Source organism: Pyxicephalus adspersus, chromosome 5 (assembly GCF_032062135.1).
Source record: "Pyxicephalus adspersus chromosome 5, UCB_Pads_2.0, whole genome shotgun sequence".
Classification (NCBI taxonomy): Eukaryota; Metazoa; Chordata; class Amphibia; order Anura; family Pyxicephalidae; genus Pyxicephalus; species Pyxicephalus adspersus.
This window is the reverse complement of record NC_092862.1, coordinates 31,005,506-31,030,742: the sequence shown is the minus strand read 5'-3', so window position 1 is coordinate 31,030,742 and position 25,237 is coordinate 31,005,506. Positions and strand designations below refer to the sequence as shown.

General features: G+C 35.8%; 1 protein-coding gene across 1 annotated transcript; it reads left to right on the top strand.

Moving 5' to 3' along the window:
- The first annotated feature begins 7,823 nt into the window (after positions 1–7,823).
- PI15 (peptidase inhibitor 15) lies at positions 7,824–23,927 on the top strand. The gene is made up of 6 exons (XM_072411038.1): positions 7,824–7,955; positions 8,296–8,634; positions 16,039–16,157; positions 16,347–16,479; positions 16,564–16,679; positions 18,275–23,927. Exons 2-6 carry the CDS (start codon positions 8,362–8,364, stop codon positions 18,408–18,410), a joined length of 777 nt encoding a protein of 258 aa, XP_072267139.1. The 5' UTR covers positions 7,824–7,955; positions 8,296–8,361; the 3' UTR covers positions 18,411–23,927.
- The last annotated feature ends 1,310 nt before the right edge of the window (positions 23,928–25,237 follow it).

The following is a 25,237-nucleotide window of genomic DNA, read 5'->3' as shown; positions in this document are numbered from 1 at the left end:
TGATTATAAACCCGAGCCCTCCAAACTTCTAATGAAAAATTATGACAGATGCCAATTCACCCATTGATGAAATATCCAAACCTACCCTGTGTAATCCTTTAAGCTTCTGGATTGACCATGATATTGTCAAGCAATACTCTTATTTGCATTCTGCATTTGATAGTACCCATGTAATATGACAAACTACAATTTCTTGGATGGTTACATAGGAGCATTGCATAAAAATAGTTGTCTTCTCACTCACAGAAACAACTACTTTTCCGTATGATAAGAGAACATACTGCTAAAGCTGTCAAAATGAAAAAGAAGATATATCTCGAGACAGTTTTAAAATGGGGAAAATTGTGTTTGAAAAATCAATCAAAAAACGAAAATACCCTACAAATACCTGCAGCCTATTTCTGTTCAGGGCAGTCCTGAAAAATGATTTGATCCTTGTAATTTCTTGTAACAGTTACAGTACATGATGGTCGTGTACATAAAGAACATTCTGGTTTTATATAGCAAGCCTTTGTAAGTGTGAAGTTCTTATTCCAGCTGCTGTCTGACGAGGTCAGCTAAGTTTACTTACCCTTAACACATGCTGTGTAAAGCAACTATCTGTTATCATTACTATAAAAATAAACCTTTCCTTTCCTCCGCTCACTTTCTACATTCTCTAGTAAAACAGGAATTATGGCTACATGTTTACTCTTTTAACCAGTGTCTAGGTTGCCATGGGGGTTGTAAGAAAACTAATATTTGAGGTGAACCTATTTGTCCAAATTAAACATTTAAAAGACTCAAATGGTTAAATGGTGGGCTCAATTAGAGTGTCAGCATTCTGCACTGAACTGTGAGACACCCTGATGAACATCTTATGAGTCAGCAGGACTAATGACCTATTCTAATGGATCAATGAGACAAGTTTACATCTTGCAAGCCTGCAAAAAGTATCCAGCATGTGATTGTTTTATTTTTTTTATTTTTTTATTGTCTGTCATTTATCTATTTTCTACTATGCCCTGCTTATTTTTGCTAAATGGAATTGATAAATCATGTATAATATTATACTTACTCCAGCTTTGTCAACAGACTAGCTGGGTCATTATTGGAAGAATTCATCAATCACTGGAATAGAATATTCTTCTTCCATCTACTCACTAGAGTATTGATTGATTGTTAAAGAGTTAAAGCTAAGGGCTCCCATGTTATAAGACCAAGGCTGTCCAACTATTGTCCTTGAGGGCCAAAAACAGGCCAGGAATTTTTTAAGCACAGAGTAGTTTACTAACATTTTACTAAATTACTGCTGTTTGATAAATACTGAAAATCTTAGGACAACATAGGGCATTTAGTTTTATCTGTGTATTAGTTTCTCCTAGCAAATGGATACCATTGATTTATATAGGGTAAAACGCTAAGGAATAATGGAAGTTTTAATGTTATGCTAATCAGTGATTTACCTACTTGTTTGCATTATTCATATTATTCTGAAGCGGCACATGTGGATTTTAGTAGCCATTGGTGCTTCTAAATTTAACTCTGAATTCAGAACAGGTCAAACAAATGTCTCCTAATCTCTATAGCAATGGGTTTTCTCCCTGGGTTTCACCAGAGGCTACTAAGTGTTCTTTGAGCAATGAGCACTTTGTGCCTTTCAGGTTAGTTGCCACTGACATCAGTAATCGTTTTGGCTATCTGTAAGGGTGACATTCTTCCCAATGGCCGACAATGTATTCCTACCGACCACCACCATACTAATCTACTTTGAGCTATGGATATAGTGAATAAAGCAGGGTCCCCAAAGACCTGAATTATTTCAAGGGTCCCCCATGTTAAAAAAAGGTCAAAAAAAGCTGCTTTATAGAATGCTATATAGTTGTAGATCACGGTAAGATGGTTGTGCCGGTCACTGGTAGGATATTAAAACCAGTCATGTAGCTTAGTTTACAGATTATTTATGCGTGTTATTTTCTAACAATGAGTTTTCTTTCCAAATGGAGAGCTTACAGTGTATCTCGTATATGCCTGTATTATTTCTCCCTGTCCCCTCTCCTCTTATATGTTCTCTGTGTGTGTCCCACTGGGTACCTCCTCTCAAAAAGTTTCTTAGGTTCTGCTTCTTTCGCAAATGTGCAATTCATTTCCTGGGATTCATTTCCCGGGAAAAGTTGGGACAGAAAATAAACCAGGTTCACAGAGTCTCAAGCTTCACAGTCTAAATGCATTAAATCATAATACATACATAAATGTTTATTCTCTGGCTTTTTAAAAGTTTTTTATTCATATTCTGGCTTATGAAAATTTTATTGGAATTCAGCCATCATTTGAGATGGTTGATTAATGGGTGTTCCAGTCCCAGTATCTTTTCCCTAACTCCAGCCACTTATGAAGCACATGCCAAGTTTGCTTAGATCTGCAGCTCCCAGTCTTGTTTTGTCACGAGGCTACATGTTTGGGGTGTGCACCCAAGACAGTGGCATTTGCAAGAATAATGATGGTTTTTTTGTACTTGCAAACCCAACTTCCCCTCCATGATGTTAACCACTGCTGGAGTCAGGAACATGTGCCCAACGTAGACAATATGTGAGTAATCTCCATAAAGCAACACTAGATAGACAGATTTGAACCATGTTTCTTACATGACAGCCCCTAGCACAAGTCTGATGGATGGCTTGGATAATAGAGGCCTTTTGAGGGAAAGTAGTTAACTGGTGTAGGGTAACTGTGCATTACATGCTCCTGAAGACATGTTTTTTAATAAATATGGTGAAAACAGAATCACTTTATAGAGTCACATGTAGAAACCCCAATAACTTACAGCTTTCTTGCATCCATGTGATGAGATTTGGCTGCATTGTTGTGCATTATGATGTGTTAAGCCGCTTGAAGAATACAAAGAACATAAAATGTTATACTTTTTAAAAGTTTATACCATAAAGAAATAACATTTTTGATAATTTTCTGTCACCCTTCTAATGAATGAACAAAAAATTTAAATCATTGCATGCAATATTGTGCATCAAAAACAAGCATACTGCTGAATTCATATGGAGTGGCTAGAGGACGATTGTCTCACAACTTTACTGCAAGCTCTTATGGGCACTATCACAGCTTCCTTTTAACTGTTTCATAACGTTTACTCTCTCTCTCTCCTTCCACCCTTATGTTCACAATTGTATGTACCAATACTACTACAATTTGCAATATTAATGAATATGTAAGAGTTCAAATTCCGTCTCAAGTAATGGGCAAAGCCAATACACAAGGCTGGGGGTTCACTATGTGTGTGCTATATGCTACTTTCATGTCTGTGACATTGGATCCATGGTTATTAGAATGGATTCATGTTTATTGAAATGGACTTCAAATGTTAAAGGTGATCAACTGTATAAGGATGAACACACTGATATTGACTTCCTTACACATGTTCAAGTTATAATTACAGCCACCATATCTGTATTAATTGGCTGATATTAGGAAGCCATAAAGCAACACGTTTCAGCGTGGTTAGACTGAAGGCAAACATATTCCAGTAACCTTGTATAAATCATCCAGAATTTTGGAAAATATCTACCATAACACAAGTTACACAAGAAGACAAGTTCCCGTTAACACATGATGCTGTCCTCATAAAATATCTGCCTGACAGCACTGTGCCCATCAGCTTTCTGCTTTCTCATCCGTAATAAAGTATTTTGCTTTTGTAAGAAGCTTGCCTTGTAACACAGCAATGAACTCATACATGTGGAGTTCCCATGGTCTGTTTATGGTCACTACTTAAGTTGCGTAAACATGTTGGCAGCTTCTGAGTTTTGGAATAAGTTCAAGCTTAAAGGGTTGAATGTTTTGCTTTGAGCTATGAGATAAGACTGTAAACTTAAGTTAAAGGTTATATATTCTAGCACTACTATACACCCTTCACGTGTAAGCTTCATTATAATGAAAGAAAAGAGGCTTCTCCATATAAAAATATCATTTTGCATTATTCTAAATATACTGTATATATACTAAAATATTATCTTTTAAAAATCCTATAATAGCAAAAGAGTAAAGATTAGGTTATTCACAGAACAGAATAGGTTTCCATATGTGATATTTACCTATTTTCATAAATTGATTTCCTCGAAGGTCCTGTTATTGCCAGCTACTTTTAAAGAAACAGTGGCCACTAAGCCAATTACTGCATACAGGGGTTCATGCTCCCGTGGACTTTAATTGATAAATTGTAAGCTCTTCTGGGCAGGGTCCTCTCATCTTCCTCTGTCATTGTTTGCATCTGTCTGTCATTTGCAACCCCTATTTATTATATACAGCACTGCGTGATTTGTTGGCACTAATAATAATACAGTGGTCATCTCATTTAACATTATTTATTGTAGGACAAAAAACAAATTTTAATATACCTTAAAATTATGACTTATGACAGGCTTCTGACTGTCTTAGCTGTGTTTTCTCTTTTCTGACGTGGCCAATTCCTCCTTTTTTTTTTGACCTCTGACCAATTAGCAAGCGGACGCATACTGCCCAGACATGGGCTACATTTCAGGGTGACAACATTTTCAGGGTTTGGTGGTAAAGAGTGGTCCCACGAAGGGTATGTCTGCAAACACTGTTCTTTTGCCACTGTCTGTAAAGGGCCCCTTGGTTCTGGGCACCATATCAGCTGTTATGGTTGGTATATTGATTTCTAACCCAAGACTCCCTAGGTACTTGCCATTGGCTACAGTTCTGAGGAAGATGTGTGATTGTGCATTAGTGTGTTATACTTGTGTTATTGAAAAAGCTAGACAATGCTGAGCCACCTAAAAAAAATTCACCCCACTTGGAGTCTACAAGGGGCAATAGCAACAGACATTGCATGGATTATTATTATCACAGAGCCAATTCCAGAACATGAATACACAGGTGAGGCTGGAGTGAGGATGGAGGTGCAAAAACAATAATTTATGGAGAATTAGATGCAAAAACAATAACATATGGTAGATTTCGGCACTTGAGACACTCATTTCTTTATCAAACTCATCATGTTATTCTATTAGGAGACAGATTTATTTTATTTTAAGGGCCCATCCACACCAGCAACAATGGGTAGCAATATAGATAAATGCCCAATGCAGCTAATGTGAAAAAAAACCATACAAGGCAATTTTACTTATGACCCATTGTAAATGGGGGCAGGGACAGACAGGGAAGCCAGTCTTCCATGTGCATAGTCCTCTTCCAAAAAAATTGTCAAAAAAGTACAGCAATGTGTAAACAATGCATTGCAGGGCATCCACAACACATGTCAACACATTTAGTTTATTGCACGTCAAGAGTGCAGGATCAGATCATTGCCATATTATTCAGCTGAAACGTGTCCCGTTATTGTTCCATGATTATTGTTTACAAGAAGTTGATGCAGGGACCATTGTCTAAACCTCCGTCTAACTGACGCATAAAACATCTGTGGTTTGGACTGGAGCTATTTAATTGTAAAAGCTATGTCTCATCTTGGTATAATACTTCTCATTAAATTGACTGTGGGATCATTGTGAAACAGGCTCTAAAGCTGAACTGCAAACAGCTATAAAAATAATACAAATTAATGCAGATCTTTGAACCTAAATTTTAAAATCATATCAGCCCATTGCAGTCCCTTTACAAGGGATCTTAGACTGGAAGAGGAAGAAGCAGCACAAGAAGCCATTTAGCTGTCATGCAGTGCAAGCTAAATGAAGAGTAGTGTAACAGAGATGAGCTCATAAATGTGCTGTTTCTCATTTCACTTTCCAGTTACAGGCTGAAGAAAGCACAAGACCTGTGAGTGATACTGAACTATAGCAGAGAAAAAATTGTCTCCCTTCCTTCTCCCCTGCCAGACTTTGTAAATCTCATAATTGGATGGACAGAAATTTGAGTTCTAAAATACTTCGGCAGATAAAACAGTTCCCTTATTTGTATTTATATTTGCATTTGGCTGTTTGCCCCGAGATCAGCTTTAAGTCCCATTACTATGTTTATAGTCACACCATTCAGTCCATTAACAAATACAGTATTTGTTATATGCTAAAAAATGCTTCTAGTATACAATTTGTTTTTACCTGTAAACATCTATCATTGCATGCAACATCTCAAACATTCCCTGGTGGGAATCAATTAAAGCCATTGAAATACATGGTCGTAAATAATTCCCACCAGGGGATATATGAGGGAATGTCAGATTCCCTGTTTTATATATAGAGCACAAAGCTAGCTTAAGGTAGCCATATATTATGCAATATTTCCATCCAATTAGAAAAAAAGCCAAATCAATCCATTTAAGACCACATTTACAGGCTGGAAATTGATTAGACAGGAGTATTTTTGATTGACTAAACATCCTAAAAAAATTTAAAACACATTTTTTTTGTTACAATCTATATGTTGATTTAATATAATGGAGTTTAAATCAATATCAAACAAGCGGATGATATATTGAATACCTGAAGTATTGCAATGAATTGATATGATCATGATATTGGTCACAAATACCATAGAATATATGCCAAGCATTACAATGGAATCACCAGTGGTAGGTGCAGAAACAGGGAGGAAGATATTGTAGTGATTGACTTTCACACTGATATCATTGTTTAACACCATTGTTTCTCAACTAGGGTTCCTCCAGGGGTTGTTAGGGTTTCCTTGAGCAATCAGCAGTTTGTGCATCAGTTTAACTGGCACCAATGATCTTTATCTTCCCACCTGTAAGAGACATTCTTCCTACTGACCACCATGCAAATATAATGTGAGTTGTGGTTATAGTAATTACAGCAGGGGTTCCTGAAAGGTACTCCAAGGGTTCCCTAATGTTAAAACCTTTGAGAACAGCTGTTTTAAGTCATAGATCAAAGTCACTTTCAGATACTTCTTTTTTTTTTCCAATTCAAATTTTTATTAAAGCTTTTTAATTTTGTAACAGTACAATAACAGTAACAATAAAACAGTACAATAAAATAAAATAATACAACAGAAAGAAAACATGTTAAACAAAATTAAAATTAAAAAAAACAACAACAATCAAAAGAGGTTCACAGTCGGAAACATTGTATATCGAATAATTTATCTGAGGTTCACATTAAAGTAGGAATATATAATTAAGCAATATAGGGTGGGTTATAGGACTTTATCCAACCACATTAGAAATAGTAGACCATATGCGCCATTGATTATAAAACTTTTTAGAAGTTGCAAAGGCTTTTTCATGACAGTTGGTTGACTCTCTCACTTTCACATACTTCTAACATAAGGAATTCTTCATACTGACAGACCCTACATCATGACATTTTATTTTTCTATAAATTATATAGTTTGGGTGCTGCTGGATGTGTCCAAGTTCAATAGCAGCTAAAGTAGAGACTGCACATGCATGAGCAGATAAATCTTATCTCTGCACCTTACTCTGATCTATTACTTCTCTTTTCTATGAAAAGCAAACAAATCTGTAATAAGAACCTAAATAAGTCAAAAGCAAACCTTTCTCCCTGCAATCAGTGTGGTGCCCAGGTCATCAGTTTAACATATTCCTTTTACTTGGCTAAACTCTTTCTATGAAATCATAATAGCAGGAAACCCCTGTATCCCAGAAAATCTCTGATGAAAAAAAAACCCATTAGACTGGTAATCTGCTCCTAATTTGTGATTGAATTTACATGTGCCATTGTTCCTACCAGCCCTCTGATATGATGCCACCCAATCAATGTACTGTACTGTACTGTAAACCCCTCCTTTGTAAGCTTTACTTCTCCAGGCTCTGGCATGGGAGTGCAGGCTGTAACATATAAAAAGCTGTTATCACTTAACAAATCCTGCAGCCAGAAGTTCCTAGCAAGCAGAGTTTTGCTTTCACTGAATTTACGACAGGATATGTCCTTCCCTTACAAGGCTGCACACTTCATAGCAGAGCACTAGACGTTTCACTAGTGCAAGACTTGACACACTGCTAAAAGGTAAGATTGTGGTATATTGCTTTATGTGAATATAGAAAAAAAAATAGTTTTAGAGTACAGAAGTTTTCCTATTCAGTCCTAATATTTGCCTGCCAAGAAAACTTGGACTTGTAGGTTTATGCTGTAATATTTCTCTAATTAGAAACCGTTACTATACATGGTATTGTTATATTTGTTCTTTTCTTTAATTGATGCTTTTAAAGGTTATTCTTGACAGTTATAATGTATTGCACTTTTGCTCATTTCTTTTCTTATTAAGTAATGTCATTGTGCTTTAAACATCAATTATAATAAATGTATTACTTCTATTTAATATTTATTTTATTTGTATTTCTTATAGGCTTCCAGACGTGGTTTATTTCAAACTATTGCACTGTATCTGAAGTCTGTGCATTATCTCCCAAGCATGATTGAGATGTGCTTTGTGGCTGCAGCTTTTATACTTTCTGTCCTCTGTGAAACATGTGGTTTAGTGTTACCTACTTCCACAGACTTATCATCATCAGCCAACAATTCCACCATCCTAGAGCAAGAACTGAATGCTCAGCTGGACTCAGCAAATATCCCCAAGGCCAGAAGGAAGCGCTACATTTCCCAAAATGACATGATCGCTATTCTTGAATACCATAACCAAGTCAGAAGCAAAGTCTTTCCACCTGCAGCAAATATGGAGTACATGGTGGGTGATTCATTAATATATTAGAAAGACATGCATGCCATACGTGAAACATATCAATATGAAATCAACTATCGCTGACTTGATTTTTCCAGAGTTGCCGTCATTGTTCTTCTTTAGCTATTGGATAACTCACTGACCCAAAATGACAATATTCACAGGTGTCAAGACATGTGAGATGTACATGATGGTTCTGGGTCAGTGACATTACTGAAAGAAGGATAGAGATGACAACTCAGGGTCTTGCAGCTTCCAGAATTAGTCAGCATGTATCATATTAGGTTTCCATGCTTAGTGTGTGCACAAAAATGTTTAATGGTAAAGCCAAACAATGTGTTACTGATTTATTTATAATAATTGGGAGTTATGAGAGTGATGACTGTGTTATGGGATACGCTTTGGGATATAAAATGGTAAAGAGTGATGACGTGTGCCAACCATCCATATCAGATAATAATATTTCTTTTTATGGAACTATTTTATGAAAAACTGAACTAAGGGGGCTGTCACTGGTGACCCATTTCAGAAATTGCAAGGCGCCTGGCTGTCTCTGGCCTGAAGAGCTAAAGTATTTTATTATATATATTTTGTCAGCCACATTTGAACTCTGGGAAAAAGTTACCCCCTCCACTGCAAGCATTAAATGCTCACTTTTGTCTAGGGTATCAGTAAAATGCATCTTTACTTACCTTCTCACTCATTTTTCCCCTGAAGCCTCTTCTCTAGAGTGCTCTGTCAGACTATTGCAGGTCCTTATATATTCACGTACAGTGCAAGAACATTAGGCCATGCATTGTAAGTGAGAACGCCAAGGGCCTGTTCACGAATTTGAGCATTAGAGAAAAGATGTTCACCTTCTATTGGTAGGGTTTATATTACATTTTTGTACAGAAGACAATAAAGTGAGACAATGGGAAAATACACTTTCATTGTTGAAGCTGGGTGATCCAGCAGACCTGGAACAGATTTCCTAAAAGTAATTTGCTATTTGCTAGCAAATGTTTTGAATTCTGGACCAGATCCATTCCAGGTTTGTTGGATCACCCAGCTTCACTGCTGAAAGTGTATTCTCCCCAGCCTTGGAGAGCTTTAATAAACCAGGGCCAATATCTGTGCAAAGTTAGGAGAAACCCTGAGACACTTATTAGAGAAACAGGTGTCCTCATTGGAAGGTTTTGGCTCATCTTTTCCTGGTGACTAAGATAAAAAGCTGGATTTTCCATCAATTCTGTTCTAACAACAATTACTAGGGGCAATAACTTTTTCTCAGCAGTTAAACCGTCAACAGTAAATTCTTCCCTCTTTTTTCAAAACAAAAACAGATTTTGGCTTTAGATACACCTTACATTTTATGGAATGTTGATATCTATTTAGGCTTCGACTAATGAAAAAAAACCTTTAAATAGGTTACCATTACAGAATTTATAGGATATACTGCCATTAATAAAAACACATTGTATGTAGGTGGGTAATTAATTTCAAAAAGCCGTTCAAGCACATAGCCACATGCTCCAGTTAACCATTAGGAGAAGCAGTGTTATCAGATACATCTAAATGATAACAAAATCCTATAATAAATCAAAATTTAAACAGTTTACCATATAAGACTATAACATTTATTAAAACATGCATAAAACAGACATTTCTTAATAAATTAAATTAAATTTTGCATACAGTATTATGACCTAATAGTATCAAGTATAATATACTGCATTTTCTATATGAATGAAGCAATCTCATCTCTCTATAAAATGTCTTTTTATATATACTACATCTACTTATTTTACCTATCATACTTGATTTTCCATTCATTCTCCCGTGCACATAAGCCCATGTTTTGTCAGTTACAACACTTTGGACAAATATACATTACATCTATACTTTTCCCATAAATAACTCTTTTACTGCCTCCACCCACCCATCCTGCGGCTCAGATATAAATTTAATGTATGTGTACATACAGACTTACTGTACTATGCTGAGTGCAGACTTTCAGAAGTGGTTTGTTTAACCAGTAAGTTGGTCAATCTTGGATGGCCCTGTTTACTATGATTTATTGTTTGTGTTGGCATAAAGAAACCATGCTTTCCAAACATGACTTGTTTCCTGGACTACATGTAGCTGTTTGTGGTCATGTAGAAAGAACAGTCTGAAAACATTCTGGCCTGAGATGTTTCACATTCTTACCTGTCTAGAAATGTTGTAAAGATCCCCCAGACAATGTGTTAAGTATCAACCGCGGCTGCAGTGACAACAGCTGGCTAGCAGGTTACAGAAGGAGCAGACCACCAACAGGCCCCATGCAATGCAGATGGTCCGAAATTGATGGATATTCATCTTGGCTGGCCTTTTCTGTACTTTAGAGAATTGGGTTGTTGCATCACATAGGTTAGATGTTTGCTGTAGTAATTGGACTCAGTTAGTAAAAATTTGAAAAGCTAGATCCTTTTTGAACTTATCCACTGATACACCATGCTGGACAGAAGTGGTTACTCCATAAGCTTTCCACAAGACCTAAGAGCAAGGCCTATAGTGCCTGTTATTGGACTCTTTCTGCATAACTTGATTGTGTTGGTAAAATATGATCTGTATGGTACTAAATATGATATGATTACATATATTAGTATTATTTACTCATCTTAGCTGACCCTGACTCTTTAAGGGGGTAATTACATACAGTACGGATGGTCATCTTATATGAGAGTAAATGGGAATACCTATGTGCTGTCATAGTGACATGAGCATAGTGGATTTTCTTTAAAGAGAATGTAAATATTGGATAGAATAGGGAGAATTCGAAACTCTGGGAGTTTAACTTTACACTGTCTTTATTTCTGTCTGTGTTGCTGTAATAGATTTACCCTTTTTTCCTATTTGGAGAAACCATGTCACCTGCATGGGAAATTTCAAAAAGTATATCACACCAAGCCCCTGACAGCAGTAAAAAATCAGACAAGGTTATTTTTCTTTCCACTTAATCATGTTATTTAGGTAAACATTTCTGTGTTTACATTAAAGTGATCCTGTGGCAATGCTTTAGACATTTAATTATTTGCATATACCTGTATTTAAGAAGTGAAAACAACCTAAAAAAGTCCCCCAAATGTAGCTTCTAGCAAAATGGAGCAATTCAATGTCAAACGTCCTAACAATGGCAGTATAACTCTTCATTTTTTTACAGCAGTGGCCTGGCAGCCTTCTAATTTAAACACAAAGCAGGTACACTGTACTTACATTACAAGGCTGCTACTGCTACATAAATTGACTAAAACCCAACTACAGTGCTGTGAGATTCAATTGTTTCACAGTGCCTGCACCTACAGAGGTCATGGAGTTTTTTATTTATTTCTTTTTAACAATATTTAAATTGGTAAGTGCTCATAGCCTAGCCACATGTTTCAAGCAATTCTCCTATGAGATGTAATAAAAAAACCCTTAACATTATTTTTAAATGTTAATGCAACTAGCACCTATATTTCATGTGATATATATACCCTGAAATCCTCTGCCCAGTAGTAAGACTGAGAGAGGGAGAGGCAGCACATATATGCTTACATGCTCACATCAGGGGATTGAAATAGTAAGAAGATTGCTTCTCTTTGTCCAGTCTGGAAATTTTAAAGCTTTTTTTAAAATATCAACACATATTATCAAACATGAAGCAAATCACTTTTACTAAAACTTCTCCAATTTATATTCAAATATTGATCAAATATTCTATTTTTTCTGTTTTTGACATTTATTTGTAAAGCTACAATAGGATTGTAGTATAACAAGAAAGCTATGCATTGTAGAATCGTATAACAAGGTTTACCTCTGTCTATATTTACTCTGCCCTGGCGTGGCAGAATAGTTGCATTCTAATTATCCCAGTGGAAGCGGCGGAATTCTGCAATGGAATGTCAGGAATGATCATCTGGTGCCTTCACATGGCCCACTACTTCCCAAGTATGTGGAAAAGTGCTCAGTAAAAGTAGGTGAAACTTTCCATATTAGGTTCACAATGGCAAGAAAGTATTTAGAAAACAAATCCTGATATCTATTACCATAAGGTGGTATTAGTTCAATGTCCTTTTGCCTACTTTTCATCCAAGAGCAGCTTTCTCTAATACTTACATCATTGGCCTACTGGCCTGTACATGTACTGGGGGAAGGTAGAGCCTGCAACACAAAGGGAGAGCAGTGCGGGTGACTACAGTCAATAATCCCTTCTAATTCCTTTTTATTCAAGGCATGTGTGTGTAATGCTAGACTATACAAGCTAATTTGGTTATTAGGAAACCTAAAATCATACAGGTAGGCTAACCTCCTACCCTTTCCCCCTACAACATCGGCCCTAAGGACATATAATTATAAAAGGAACAAGGAAAGGTTGTGAGCCCCTCTAAAAGATAGTTAGTAACATGATAGTAAGCTCCTCCTCCTATGTCAGTGATGTGTACAGTGATGCTTAATATGCTAGCACTGTATAAAAAAAGTTTATAAAAATTATTAATAATAATAATAATAATAATAATAATGACTATGGACTTTGTAAAATGTTGCTCAATAGGTGGAACCTGTATAAATAAATCAACCATAATACCTGTTGATGCACTGCACACCAATTTGAATTGATCTTTCATACATCTGACTTCAGAAGAGTGTTATGATGGTTTAGCTTACGGTAATCATTTCCATAGAAGCATAGTAAAAGGATTCTTTGTGTAAGCCAATATACCTTTTAGGGGTGTCCGAGTAATAATATTTCTGCTTTCTTTGCTTATGGATGAAGAGAACATTGTTAGTCTCTGGTCTTCGCAGCTCTTCACACATGGTAAATTGCTTCCAGTATTGTCTATAAAATGCCAAGAATGAAAAGGAAAATACAAGGGTTTTTATTGGTCTTCAACACAACTAAGTATTTATTAGCCAATTATAAAATATTTACAACATTACATTTATTTAGGGGGACTCCATATACAAAGAAATATCTAACATTTTCCTTCCTGAACGCCTGAAATGGCCTTGACACCCAAGAGTTATTGCAGGGTACTCCAGATGTCAGCACAGGTCTTCACATCACCAAACCAAAAATTCATACAACATCATTTTTTATTCCCTGGTGTGGCAACCTATGGTGCTTTACAATATAAACTTATTTTCATGTCTATTAATCATAGCAAGGAATAAAGGTCCATAGGAAACAGTTAAAGACTGGCACCTTTGGCAAAGGAGGACAAAAAAGAATGTCTCAGCTGTTCACACCTTTCTAAGGCACCTCTAGGAAAGGCACTGGTGGATTAAATAACCCATAAGCCTCTTGTACAGGCCTCTTGTAAAAATGATTTTGTCTGTAAAATGTAATTTTGTTTTTCAACCAATAGAATGGTATGCTAATAGACATCACAGATTCAGCAGTTGTGATCCTAAGATTTCCCATTCCTATGCACAAAACAAATGTGAATGTCTGTCATAAGTTTGTTAATCATAATTCCCCCTACTTTTTTATGATTTTAAAGATGATGAACTGTTGATGGAATAATCATTTGTAACAGTCCTTTGTAAATAAAATCATATTGTAGGTCTCAGAAATAGTATAAAGTGTGAATAAATCACCTTCTTATTGACCCCCATGCATTCCACTAAGACCTTTTCAAAAAAACTAACCTTTTTCATCCAAAAAATGTGTTTTTACGCAAATAAATTTGTTTTGTGATAAGCAAAACTCACCTTTCTATCTATGCTACATAACCCGTTGCCAGACACCAATACCCAACCTTCCTTTCCTCTACTGGAGCATTATACTCTTTTGTTTAGGTGTTGCTACTCTCTTCTTCAATTCAGGTTTCATTAATTAACAGATTCCTGACAACTATGTGCATGGAGTCAACCTTTGGCTCCCATTTTGTAGATATTTCCACTTCTTTCATATAGACTTGCTGTCATTCTATAAGCAGGAAGTGAAAATAGCTCAGCAATGGGACTTTATAGAAACCAAAAAAAGGTATGTAACCAACAAGGCTTTAAGGGAGAGAATACAAAAACCTTTTATTTAAAAAAGACATCCTGAGTTCAGGTACACTTTAGGTTATTGATCAAACAGTGGGTATCTGGTACTACTAATATGTGTTGTCTAGCGTTCTTTTGAATATTTAAAAGTTAAACAGAATAAACAAAAAATAGTAATATTCATTTTCTAAAAAAACTGTCCTAGGCAATGATCTAATAAACTGTTTTTAACCACATACAAATACACTATTCTAAGCAGGTGCTTTATATAAATATTTAGTTTTGACATTGGCCTAAAATGCCCCTGATTTGTTGGAACTTTAACTATTTTGATTTGTATTTAATACATTTTTTCAGCAATGTTAACGTTGCATAACTATGCACCCCCATGAGCTCTGGCTCCAACTTAGCTTTGACTGTTCTGTGGTTACATTTTTACATATTAGCTACTTCTAAAGAGGCCAAATCTGTTCTAGGCATGCAATGTGTCTAAAATTTTATCAGATAGGTTATTTTGTCTTCTGTTGGATCAGCTAAAAGCAGAGAACTGAATTTATAGAGAATGATGTCTTTTTCCCCTGCATTAATCTTAGGTGAGCCAATGGGGTGAATGGAATGTATCAGTATCACTAATGTTTTCTAGATCGAAATGTTGGAGTTTATTCCCATTGCTTCCTTATGTGTCCTATGGTGCATTATATATATATATATATATATATATATATATATAAATATATATATATTATTCCTTTTATATTGATATATTAATTGAGTCCATTATCTGTTAATCCTTTATTGTGATCTTGTTTTCATGGATTAACATTATGCTGTATAATAATTAACAGTAAAGAATACAATATATGTTAATGGCGCAGAGCTGTAGCAATCCAGGACTGAAAACCTTTGCCACAATCCAATAGCAAGCAAAAAATACACAAAAAGCATGTAACATTTTGAGGGGTTAAAGTTGGCTACACAGATCATCGTTCAATTTGCTAACCTTCTACTGCATTAAGTTTAACTATTTTCTTGTATTAAATACCTGTCATGAAGCTAAGCATGATCTCCAAGAGCACACGCAAGCTTTATTTTATATCTTTTGAAAACAAATGCGATCTACATAAGAATAGATACACTGGCAGAGAATTGAGTTGCTTTTGGAATAGCTGAATATAAACCTCTATAACTACCATCAAGATAATAGTTGGGAGTTGGGTGAAAGCCTGCAGACCTCAAATTCTTTGTATTTTTGCCCATCTCAAAATACTCTAGGAGGCAATTGTGACTTGTTTCATGCTGATTGATCTATCCAGGACATTTTGATTAAACTGTTCAAATGCAACGTTAGAGATACGTACAAAAAAGATATGTGCATAAATCCATGAATGTTTATTTACAGTATCTTGCCTCCTCCAGGTCTGGGATGACAACTTGGCAAAGTCAGCTGAAGCCTGGGCAGCTGCCTGCATTTGGGATCATGGACCTCCTTATCTGATGAGATTTCTCGGTCAGAACCTCTCAGTAAGGACAGGAAGGTAAATAATTGTAATTTTAATTTATAATTGAAGGGAGTTTTAAAAGTTAAATGTTCTCAGACGGGGGGGGGGGGGGGGGGGGGGGGGGGGGGGGGGTGAATATATATATATATATGTGTAAAAAAAACTATTGTCAAATAAATTTACCAATGCCACATATCAATATTTTTTATTACTTACTTTATGCAGATACCAATCTATTTTACAACTGGTAAAACCATGGTATGATGAAGTCAAGGATTATGCATTTCCTTATCCTCAAGACTGCAATCCTAGATGTCCTTTGAGATGCTTTGGTCCGATGTGCACACATTATACACAGGTTTGTTATGCTCTAAAAGCGTACAGCATGACTGTAAGATAGGTGGAAAAGTTCACTTTACTGTATATGTTTTCTTTTTGGCAGATGGTTTGGGCAACAACTAACAGAATAGGGTGTGCGATCAATACATGTTACAATATGAATGTCTGGGGAGCTGTATGGAGAAGAGCTGTGTACTTAGTCTGCAATTATTCTCCAAAGTAAGTCCAACTTTTTTTTTTCCTATTATTTACTTACAGCTGTGATCGCTGTTCTGATGGTAGAACCATTGTTTATACCTCTGCAATCACTTTTCTTCCAAGTACCGACCTTCTTTGCAGTCAACACTTCACAGAGCAGCTGTTGCTCAGTGTTGACTTTCTTCACTTTTAACATTGCAGTATTTTATCATAATAAAACACTTAGGCTGTCATAAGAACATAATAGTCAAAAGACCGGGACGCAAGCAAATATTACATATTATACCAGTAGCAAAAAGTAGTGTGCTTACACTGTAGACTAAGCAAAGCATGCAGTCTTTTGGCAGCAACCTGGAAAAGTTCCGGTCTGCTGGTATTAGGCTTCAGAAGCAAACATTTATAGAGGTAGTTGTGTAAAAGCAGCTGATGGTGCAGTAGGTTGTGGGGATTATTAATGAAAAAGCCTTGTTGTCAGTTAGTATAGTAGGGGTAGTATATGCATGTGGAGTCCAGAACACTCAATGGTCAATGCAAATTAGTAGTACCTTCTACAAAAAATGTGCATTTCACCAATATCTCCCCCTATGTACTGCCCACATCTTAGCTCTCATTGAATAACACTGATGGCTCATGTTCCTTTATGTACTTTGTAGGTGAAATTTCCAGCCTCGGGTTTTGGTTATGCTCGATTATTTGGAATTAACAGTAGACAATACTAACTTTTCAATTGTTTTATTTTTCTATTTTTTACTTTAGGTCCCTTCAAGCAGTCACATTTTTTTTTTAACTCCAAGGAATAGTTATGCCCTCCAAAATATGTTGCCTCTGATATCAGTTAAACTCAACAGTGTAAAATTTAGTATTTAAAGGACAGATAGATGTAACAATACAATGACAAACTAATTAGATATAAAAGAAACATATTTTTGGAAATCATTTGCAAGCCCAAGGAGTCCATATGTTCTACTCTGACACATTGCATAAAAGACAATGCAGTATAGACTTTAGTGTGGTTATTTTTACTTATTGTTATTAAACCCTTTTTGGGAACGAGCAAGGGATACCACGTACCCCTGTTCACATCACCCAGGGTATAGGGCCTAAATATTAAGGGAGCTTTCACATTCTAATAAACCCTGGCACAGACCACTGCAACCATTTAGACCAGTGGTCGCAAAACCTTTTGGACGTCCTGGAACACTAATTTCACGGACTCCGGACAGCGCAAGCGCAGGGAGCCGTGATTCGCTCAAAGAGGAAGAAACTTCCCCAAGAGTGACGTCATGATGCCAGAACCCACCCACTCTCCCATTGCAGGTCTGAGCCTGTGATGGTAGAGTTGTGTCCGGAGAGACAACCTGCCCACGGCCCTGAGTCTGTGATCCACACAGGAGACATGGTCTGCGGCTCTGGCTGGTGCACCTCCCCATCAGGGTCCTTACCCTGACCCCACTGGGGGGCACACCAGCCAGAACCCCAGACCACCAAAATTTTCTTGTCGGCCTTGGCGATCGCTGATTTAGATGAGAAGTGGTGGGGATGGGGCCCTGTCCTTCATAATGCATAATAATAATTATCGTATTTACCTATTGTTAATATTTTTATTTTTATTTTAGGGGGAACTGGATTGGAGAAGCCCCTTATAAAGTTGGTGTACCTTGCTCAGCTTGTCCTTCAAGTTATGGCGGTTCCTGTACAGATAATCAGTGCTTTCCAGGAGTGACATCAAATTACTTATATTGGTTTAAGTGAGCTACTGTGTTGCTTGACGATTCAAAACAATTTCAGATTGATGCAGTTATGAATGATACAAAATACAAAGAAAAGATACAGACTAAACATTTTTAATAGGGATTAGTATCATCACTTCTGATCACTTAGTGACCTCACCACTCCAGTATTCTATTGCAATGTATTAACACACCTCGAGTACAATATTGCTATATTTGAGTTCACTTTAGAATTCAAGGATTATGTCGTATGAATTATTACAAAACAAAAAAAAACTTTTAGATATTATTCTGAATGTATGTAGATTTTTAGCGTTTTACCTAATTGTATTCATGTGGTGTTTGCAAGTGTATCATAGTACCACAAGCTAAAATGTTTATATGTGGTGAGCTGGCTGCTTAGAACAGTTATAATAATGTCCACACTTTATTCAATTAATGCAAACTCTGGTTATTAATGTGTAAATTATTAGGCGGTTTCCCAGAATTTTATATTGAAGTCTAAAGTGTTGTAAGACCCCAGTTTTTTTTAAGTATGTGATCCACAGTTCAACTGAAAAAAATAATGTCATAATTAGAATGTCATAAACAGGCAGTGAAAAAATTATTAATCAATTTTTTGTCCAAGTCTAAAGTTGCATAGCGCTGATTTTGGTTATTTTTTTTACAGCATTGTAGTTCAACTGGCATAGGAACAAGGTTTGCCACAATTGCACCCAAATCTAGGGCTAGCTAAATACTGGGAAACATTCATTATCTCATAGTAACCAATCAGATATTCTGCTTTCCAAAAAGTAAATATGAAACTCGATTGGTTACTATTAAAAATAATACTGTTTGTATTCTCAGTTTTGTTTTGTTTTTTCAACAGAGAGACCCCCATCATGGAGACTTACAGCTATCATTGTATGATTACTAGACGTCTCCATCTTTATTCAATGTTTGTTTATATTAAAACATTTAAATATTTAATGACATCATTGCACTAAAACTAGCATGTATTTAGATTATTATGGCTAAGTAACAGTATTCCTTAGCTGAGTGATTGTAAAAGGAATATTTGGTATATCTGAGACTGACTTTTAAAAGGTGGCCATTCATGGCTGTACACAATTCTCTCTCCACCCTGCACTGACTATTTGCCAAAGGGTGGCATATGCACCAGACTTCTACTTACCTTCAGGACACCCCAAAAAAAAAAATCACTGCCCAGTTTCATTCTTGTTCGTAAATTAATAGTGTTGTTAAAGGTTTCATCTAGAAATATATGATTGAGGAGGTCATAAATTTTCTACTCAAGTGCTTAGCCACAGCCAGAGCAGACCATGTGAATCCCTAGGGGTTGTGGTGTATGAGAGTTGATCAGCCTGACATCCTAATAATTTGTTATGATATGGTACTAATTAATTTGTTTTTTTACCTACAATAATTACCACAACGGTAAACTCAGTAGTGATGACAACAACAACTAAACCTCCAGCTCGGAGTTCTTTTTTGGAGACCAGGTGACCTGGAATAATGTAGAACTTTAGCCAATTTTACCCAAATTTTTTTTGGTTCTTTGATCTCCACTATGGGGACTTTGTTTTACTTCCTGCCCCATTGACTGGTGATCATTCGATCCTTGTTCTCATCAATGTCTCACTGGCAGCTGTAAAGCAGTGCAGTTACCACTTTACAACCATGGCTATAGCATCTAAATAATAGTAGGAATGGATACAGTGCCCCTAACAGAGCTTCCATGTTTCTTGTCCTAATGACAGGCAGTCTTCAAGACAGGAAATATCACACAATAGTAAAGTCCACATATAGGATATAATCCTTCCCTAAGCTATAGAAAAAAAACAAGGTTCAGGATTTTAACAAAAATACTAAAATGAATAATGGTATAGTCTTTGTTTATCAAAGATTCTAAAAATTTACCATTGGAATTTGAATTCACCTTTTTACTTTGTGAAATGATTCACTATTAAGGTAAAACTCCAAAACATGGAGTGTGTAATGCTAATATAAAGATAACTTTAATTATCATGGAGTCATGCTTTCATATTTGCTAATGAAAATAACATACAATAATATGTAACATAATATTTTGTTAGGTGCTATTTTTTTTTATTTTATATTGTAGACATAGAATTATTGCATTGCAGTACCTGTATGTCTATGTATTTTTAATCTTTTTTACAATGTGACCTCTATTATCTAGAAATAATTAAATATGGTACAGGCAGTTTAACTGGGTGCTCAATGATTTCTGGTGCTATGCACATAGCTCAGAGGTATCCAACTCTAGTCTTCAAAAGCCAGGATTTGCACATATTTTTTGTATTTCTCTTACAAATATCGATACATGTATTAATCTGTGGTTTACAAAGAGTCAGAAAATGAGTCAAGTTTTTTTACCTGGCTTGTATGTGTTCATTGAAGACTGGAGCTGGATAGATCCCATGAACTATATATATAAATTATTGTTTTGTTTGTAAAAGCTTTTTGCAGCTCCAGCATATCACTTTATTCCAACTCAAATACTTTTTTTCAGCATGTGGATTTATGTTGCAGGAAGTAGTAAAAGGTAGCAGGTATTGTAGGTGTTTCAAGTTTTTTACTTTACTTAGTGTAACCTTTTGTTCCATTAATACACATTAACGTCAGTTTATTTGGATCAGTTTACATGCATTTAAAAAGGGTAACAGATCTCATAATTAGTCTGGTATTTATGAAAAATAAAAATCAATTTTCTTGGTAAACAGTTCAAATAATATTAATAAAAAATTAAAAAAACATAATTAGTTGAGCTAAAGCTAAATTGACTTAACAATTCCTCTGCCAATATTGGCAACATTTGTTGTCAACTTTGTACATCATACAATGCTATTCACATATCGATCTATCGTTGCAATATCTGTTTATTGCCAAAAAATCAATGTAAAGATATTCAATGTCATGGAACCTAAAGATCAGTCGAGTATTTCCAATTGCTTATATTGACCTCCATAGTTTTTTTGGTTTAATGTATCTCGTTGGAGTTTGTCTGCACACTGCACCACATGAGCTATAATTAAAAAATAAATAAAAAAATAAGGTGTAAGTGGAGGAGGTACACGTTCTAAAACAATGATATAACACACCTGCCTTTTAGGCAGATTCTAGCAAATACTTGATTGTATCTTTTAGGGGGCATTTACTATCTGCTCTGTATTTACCATTTATTTAGAAGTATAGAGCACTTTTCTTTCCTACAGATTTTCTGATACAACATCCTGCTTGCACAAATCAATTTAAATTTAGGGATCTGGCAAGATGATGGTGCTGGCAGAAGTGTAACTGCTTATTAATTTTCCCTTTTTAAAAAAATAGAATACTGATTTCTTTTTAACTGAGCTCCATTTTGTGTCTTTTTAACAGTTCACACCACACAGTTGATGCAGTTAAAGCATTAAAGCCAAATGCAACTTTCTAAGAAAATATAGATTTGAAAGTTAACTGCTGATTGTTTTTTATTGTTTTGTGTAAATCATAATTGTAAATAATTGCTGTTGTTTGTTAATTGTCTTGTTGATGATGAATGTTTAAGCACTTTTAGAAGAGGGGTCTGTTGTGTCAGAGTATTATGCAAACCAAACATGCAGCAATTTTCCAGTCCGTTTATTATAAATATCTATTTTCTAAATGTGGGCCTAGCAAAAACATTAGAAAACAAATTGTAGTAGGCCTAAAGGACCACTGATCGCAGCTGAGGGTTTTCTGTGCCTATAGACAAAAAAGTTTAACCAAATGTTCGGGAACAGTTTTATTCTGTCACTTTAAAGAAATCATAATTTCATAGTCCACTATGTTATTTATTTCAGTTTGTAACATAGAGAGTTAGAGAAAAAACAACTAATCTGAATCAGCTCAAGATTTAAATGATTGCTATTAGTTTGGTGTTTTCCTGACAGCTGTTTTATTATTAAAAATTAAAAATACCTGATATGGCCAAAGATATGTGGGAACCTAACCATCCCACCTCTATTTTCTTGTCTGGCATCCCTTTCCCTAATGGGCATTATTAAGGCTAGATTTTACACAAGAATATGGAGTGAGAAGTTGACTCATTCAGCCAAGATTCATTTTTGAGGACAGGTGTTGATGGTGAAAGGGACCTAGCCCACAATTGGCATTGTATTTCATCTAATAGGGTCAAGGCTCTGTGGAGTTCCACCACACCAAATTCTTCACATATTTATTACTAGCAAGGGTTGAAGTGGTCAAATAACTTTTTTTTAAAATATGTTTATAAATAACAGAGAAATGTATCAAATCAACACAATAATGTAAATGCACCCATGAATTGGTGTCCCTCCTGCAGGGTATGACTTAAATAGCAAGCTGGGAACAACTGGTACAAATATTCACCTTGGCAAGCAAAACTCTTATTCATTGTCCCATGCTGTTGGTTGCCATCTTTCTATACAATACAGAACTGCTAGTTAATAGCTTTAGAGAGGTGCAACTGGTCAGACAGGAAGGTGAAGCTGTTTTAGGGGACCTGCCTAATTCAAAGGAGAAAGCCAATGGGAACAAAAAATAAAGTAATTATTTGTACATATCCCCCAATACCGAATATGCAGTTAACCTATGTATTCCAGACATGAAGGGGAAAATGGGGTTGCAGAGGTACATTAAATAGAGCCATGGGTTGGACTTTAAGAGGTAAGGGAGTTAGAGGGCAAGAGAAAGTGTCCTGTATGTTATATATAGGCTGGATCTGACAGACAGAAACAAGAACAATCTGCAGCCATAGCCACACAACTTTAAATGAATATAGTGCAATCATTTATTCCACCAAATACAAATATAGGTTGCTGTAAACCACCTGGCTAGTCATATGGTTCAATTTTTACAATACAGTTATTTACTTTCTGAAGAATAAAACAACTCATACACATTTGTACCCTGTCATTAACAGGACTGATTCGAAGGGCATTAGTAAATGACTGTCTGTGTGTGTGTGTTGTAAAAGAAAATGTATAGAAAGTCAATCTTTTTTGTAAATTAAACTTTTTCTAACTTTTTTTTAATAACCATAAGTATTGTTATGTATTTATATTCAAAGGGGTTTTTATATAGAAAGTATTTATTAGGTTTAGAAAGGTCACATTTAATGCATACATTCCAACAAGAACAGTAATAAAAGGTAAATACTTATACATTTACCATCATATTAAACTATAGAATTGTAAAGCTTATACATAATTGCTGTTAATGATGTATACTGCAGTAACACAAGCCAAAATCTTTGACATTTAAGCATAAATGAACAGAAACATTTGTTAACAGAGGAGCTCATTCATTGAAAGTAGGTGGTGGCTTGTAGTGACCTGTCATACTTCATCTGTCATATATTTGAAGTACTGAAAGCTTTTACCTGGTTTTGGTGGGACATAGAACTGAAGTTGTTTTTGTCCAAGTGTTGATAAATGAGTTCTAATGTAACAATAAAACGTTTACCCATCAATGACATGTAAGCAGATTTGAATGTAATTAAATACAACAGAATAAAAAGATGTAAATAAACTTGAATGTGCCTTTTTGTATTTTTTAGTGTGTAAGACTTTTTGAAATATTTATTGGTTTTATGAATCATAGCATCATACACGTCAGATGATTCTCACCCAAGACAAACAGTGATGCTTATCTCAGGAAAAAATTTGACATGTACAGTGGTCCATTATTTCTATTGACAATTTCTGCCATCTATCTGACGTCTATGGGGCTTTAGTTTTGATCTAATTTCTGATCTTGGTTAGGCTGATTAGTAAGTAAAGGGTCAGCCATCACCTACTGGCCTAAAGCCACATACACACGTGCAATAATAGTAATGATCCTTTCCAACGACTATTATTGCACGATGCATGAGCAAGTGCTGTACATACATCACCGTTCTTCTCTGAAGGGAGGGGGTAGAGCGACAGAGTGTCACCCTGCTGCGTGCCCTCCCCTTTCCCTTGCATTACGATCGTTAGTCGTCCATCGTCTGTGGACCCGCCAGGATGGTAGTTTGGACGATAGATGACTGGCACTGTACACATGCCAGATTCTCGCCTGATATCAGCCCTGAGCCGATTATCGGGTGAGAACTGTTGGACGTGTGTACGTAGTTTAAGAAAGATAGGTAGTTTCTGAAAAAATAATCTAATCTGTAATATTGTGATAATCTGTGTGATAAAGATTAGTTCTCAGACTTTTTACATACATACAGAACTACTTTCAATTACATTTACATTCATTTTGACAAAAAACAATATATATATATATATATATATATATATATATATATATATATATATCACATCATCCTGAGCTCCTTGCAGCATATTGCTGCCTGATTAAATTGCACACTTGTGCTTCAGAAAGGAGGACCAGGAAAATCCTCCCACTCTTTTTCCAGATCAGATTCCAGGACCCTAACAATCTGGCTTTCCATAAACCAAATTGAAAAGTCAGACAATGCAAAAATTTCCTAAAGCCTTATGTACACCCCATCCAGCACTTTCCTCACAAGCTTAAGGTTTGGGGTTACCCAAACTCTAAGGCTTCAAAGCTTTCAAAATTTGTGCAGAATTGTGGACCAAATTTGGGAACCATAGAACAGGCTCTGTTAGGAACCAGTTGGTAATGTTGATAGTGATTGATAAAGTTCCCATTAGCTGGTGATTGTTAGGGACGGTACTATTTGGGATGCTTCTTTCCATTTACTATAGCAACTGCCTTCCATCAGAGCAAGTTGTAAAGTTTGCTGAATGGATTTTCCTCACTTAGCAGGTTAGGCGAACTTCTAAAAATGTTCACTGGACACATAGCGAACAG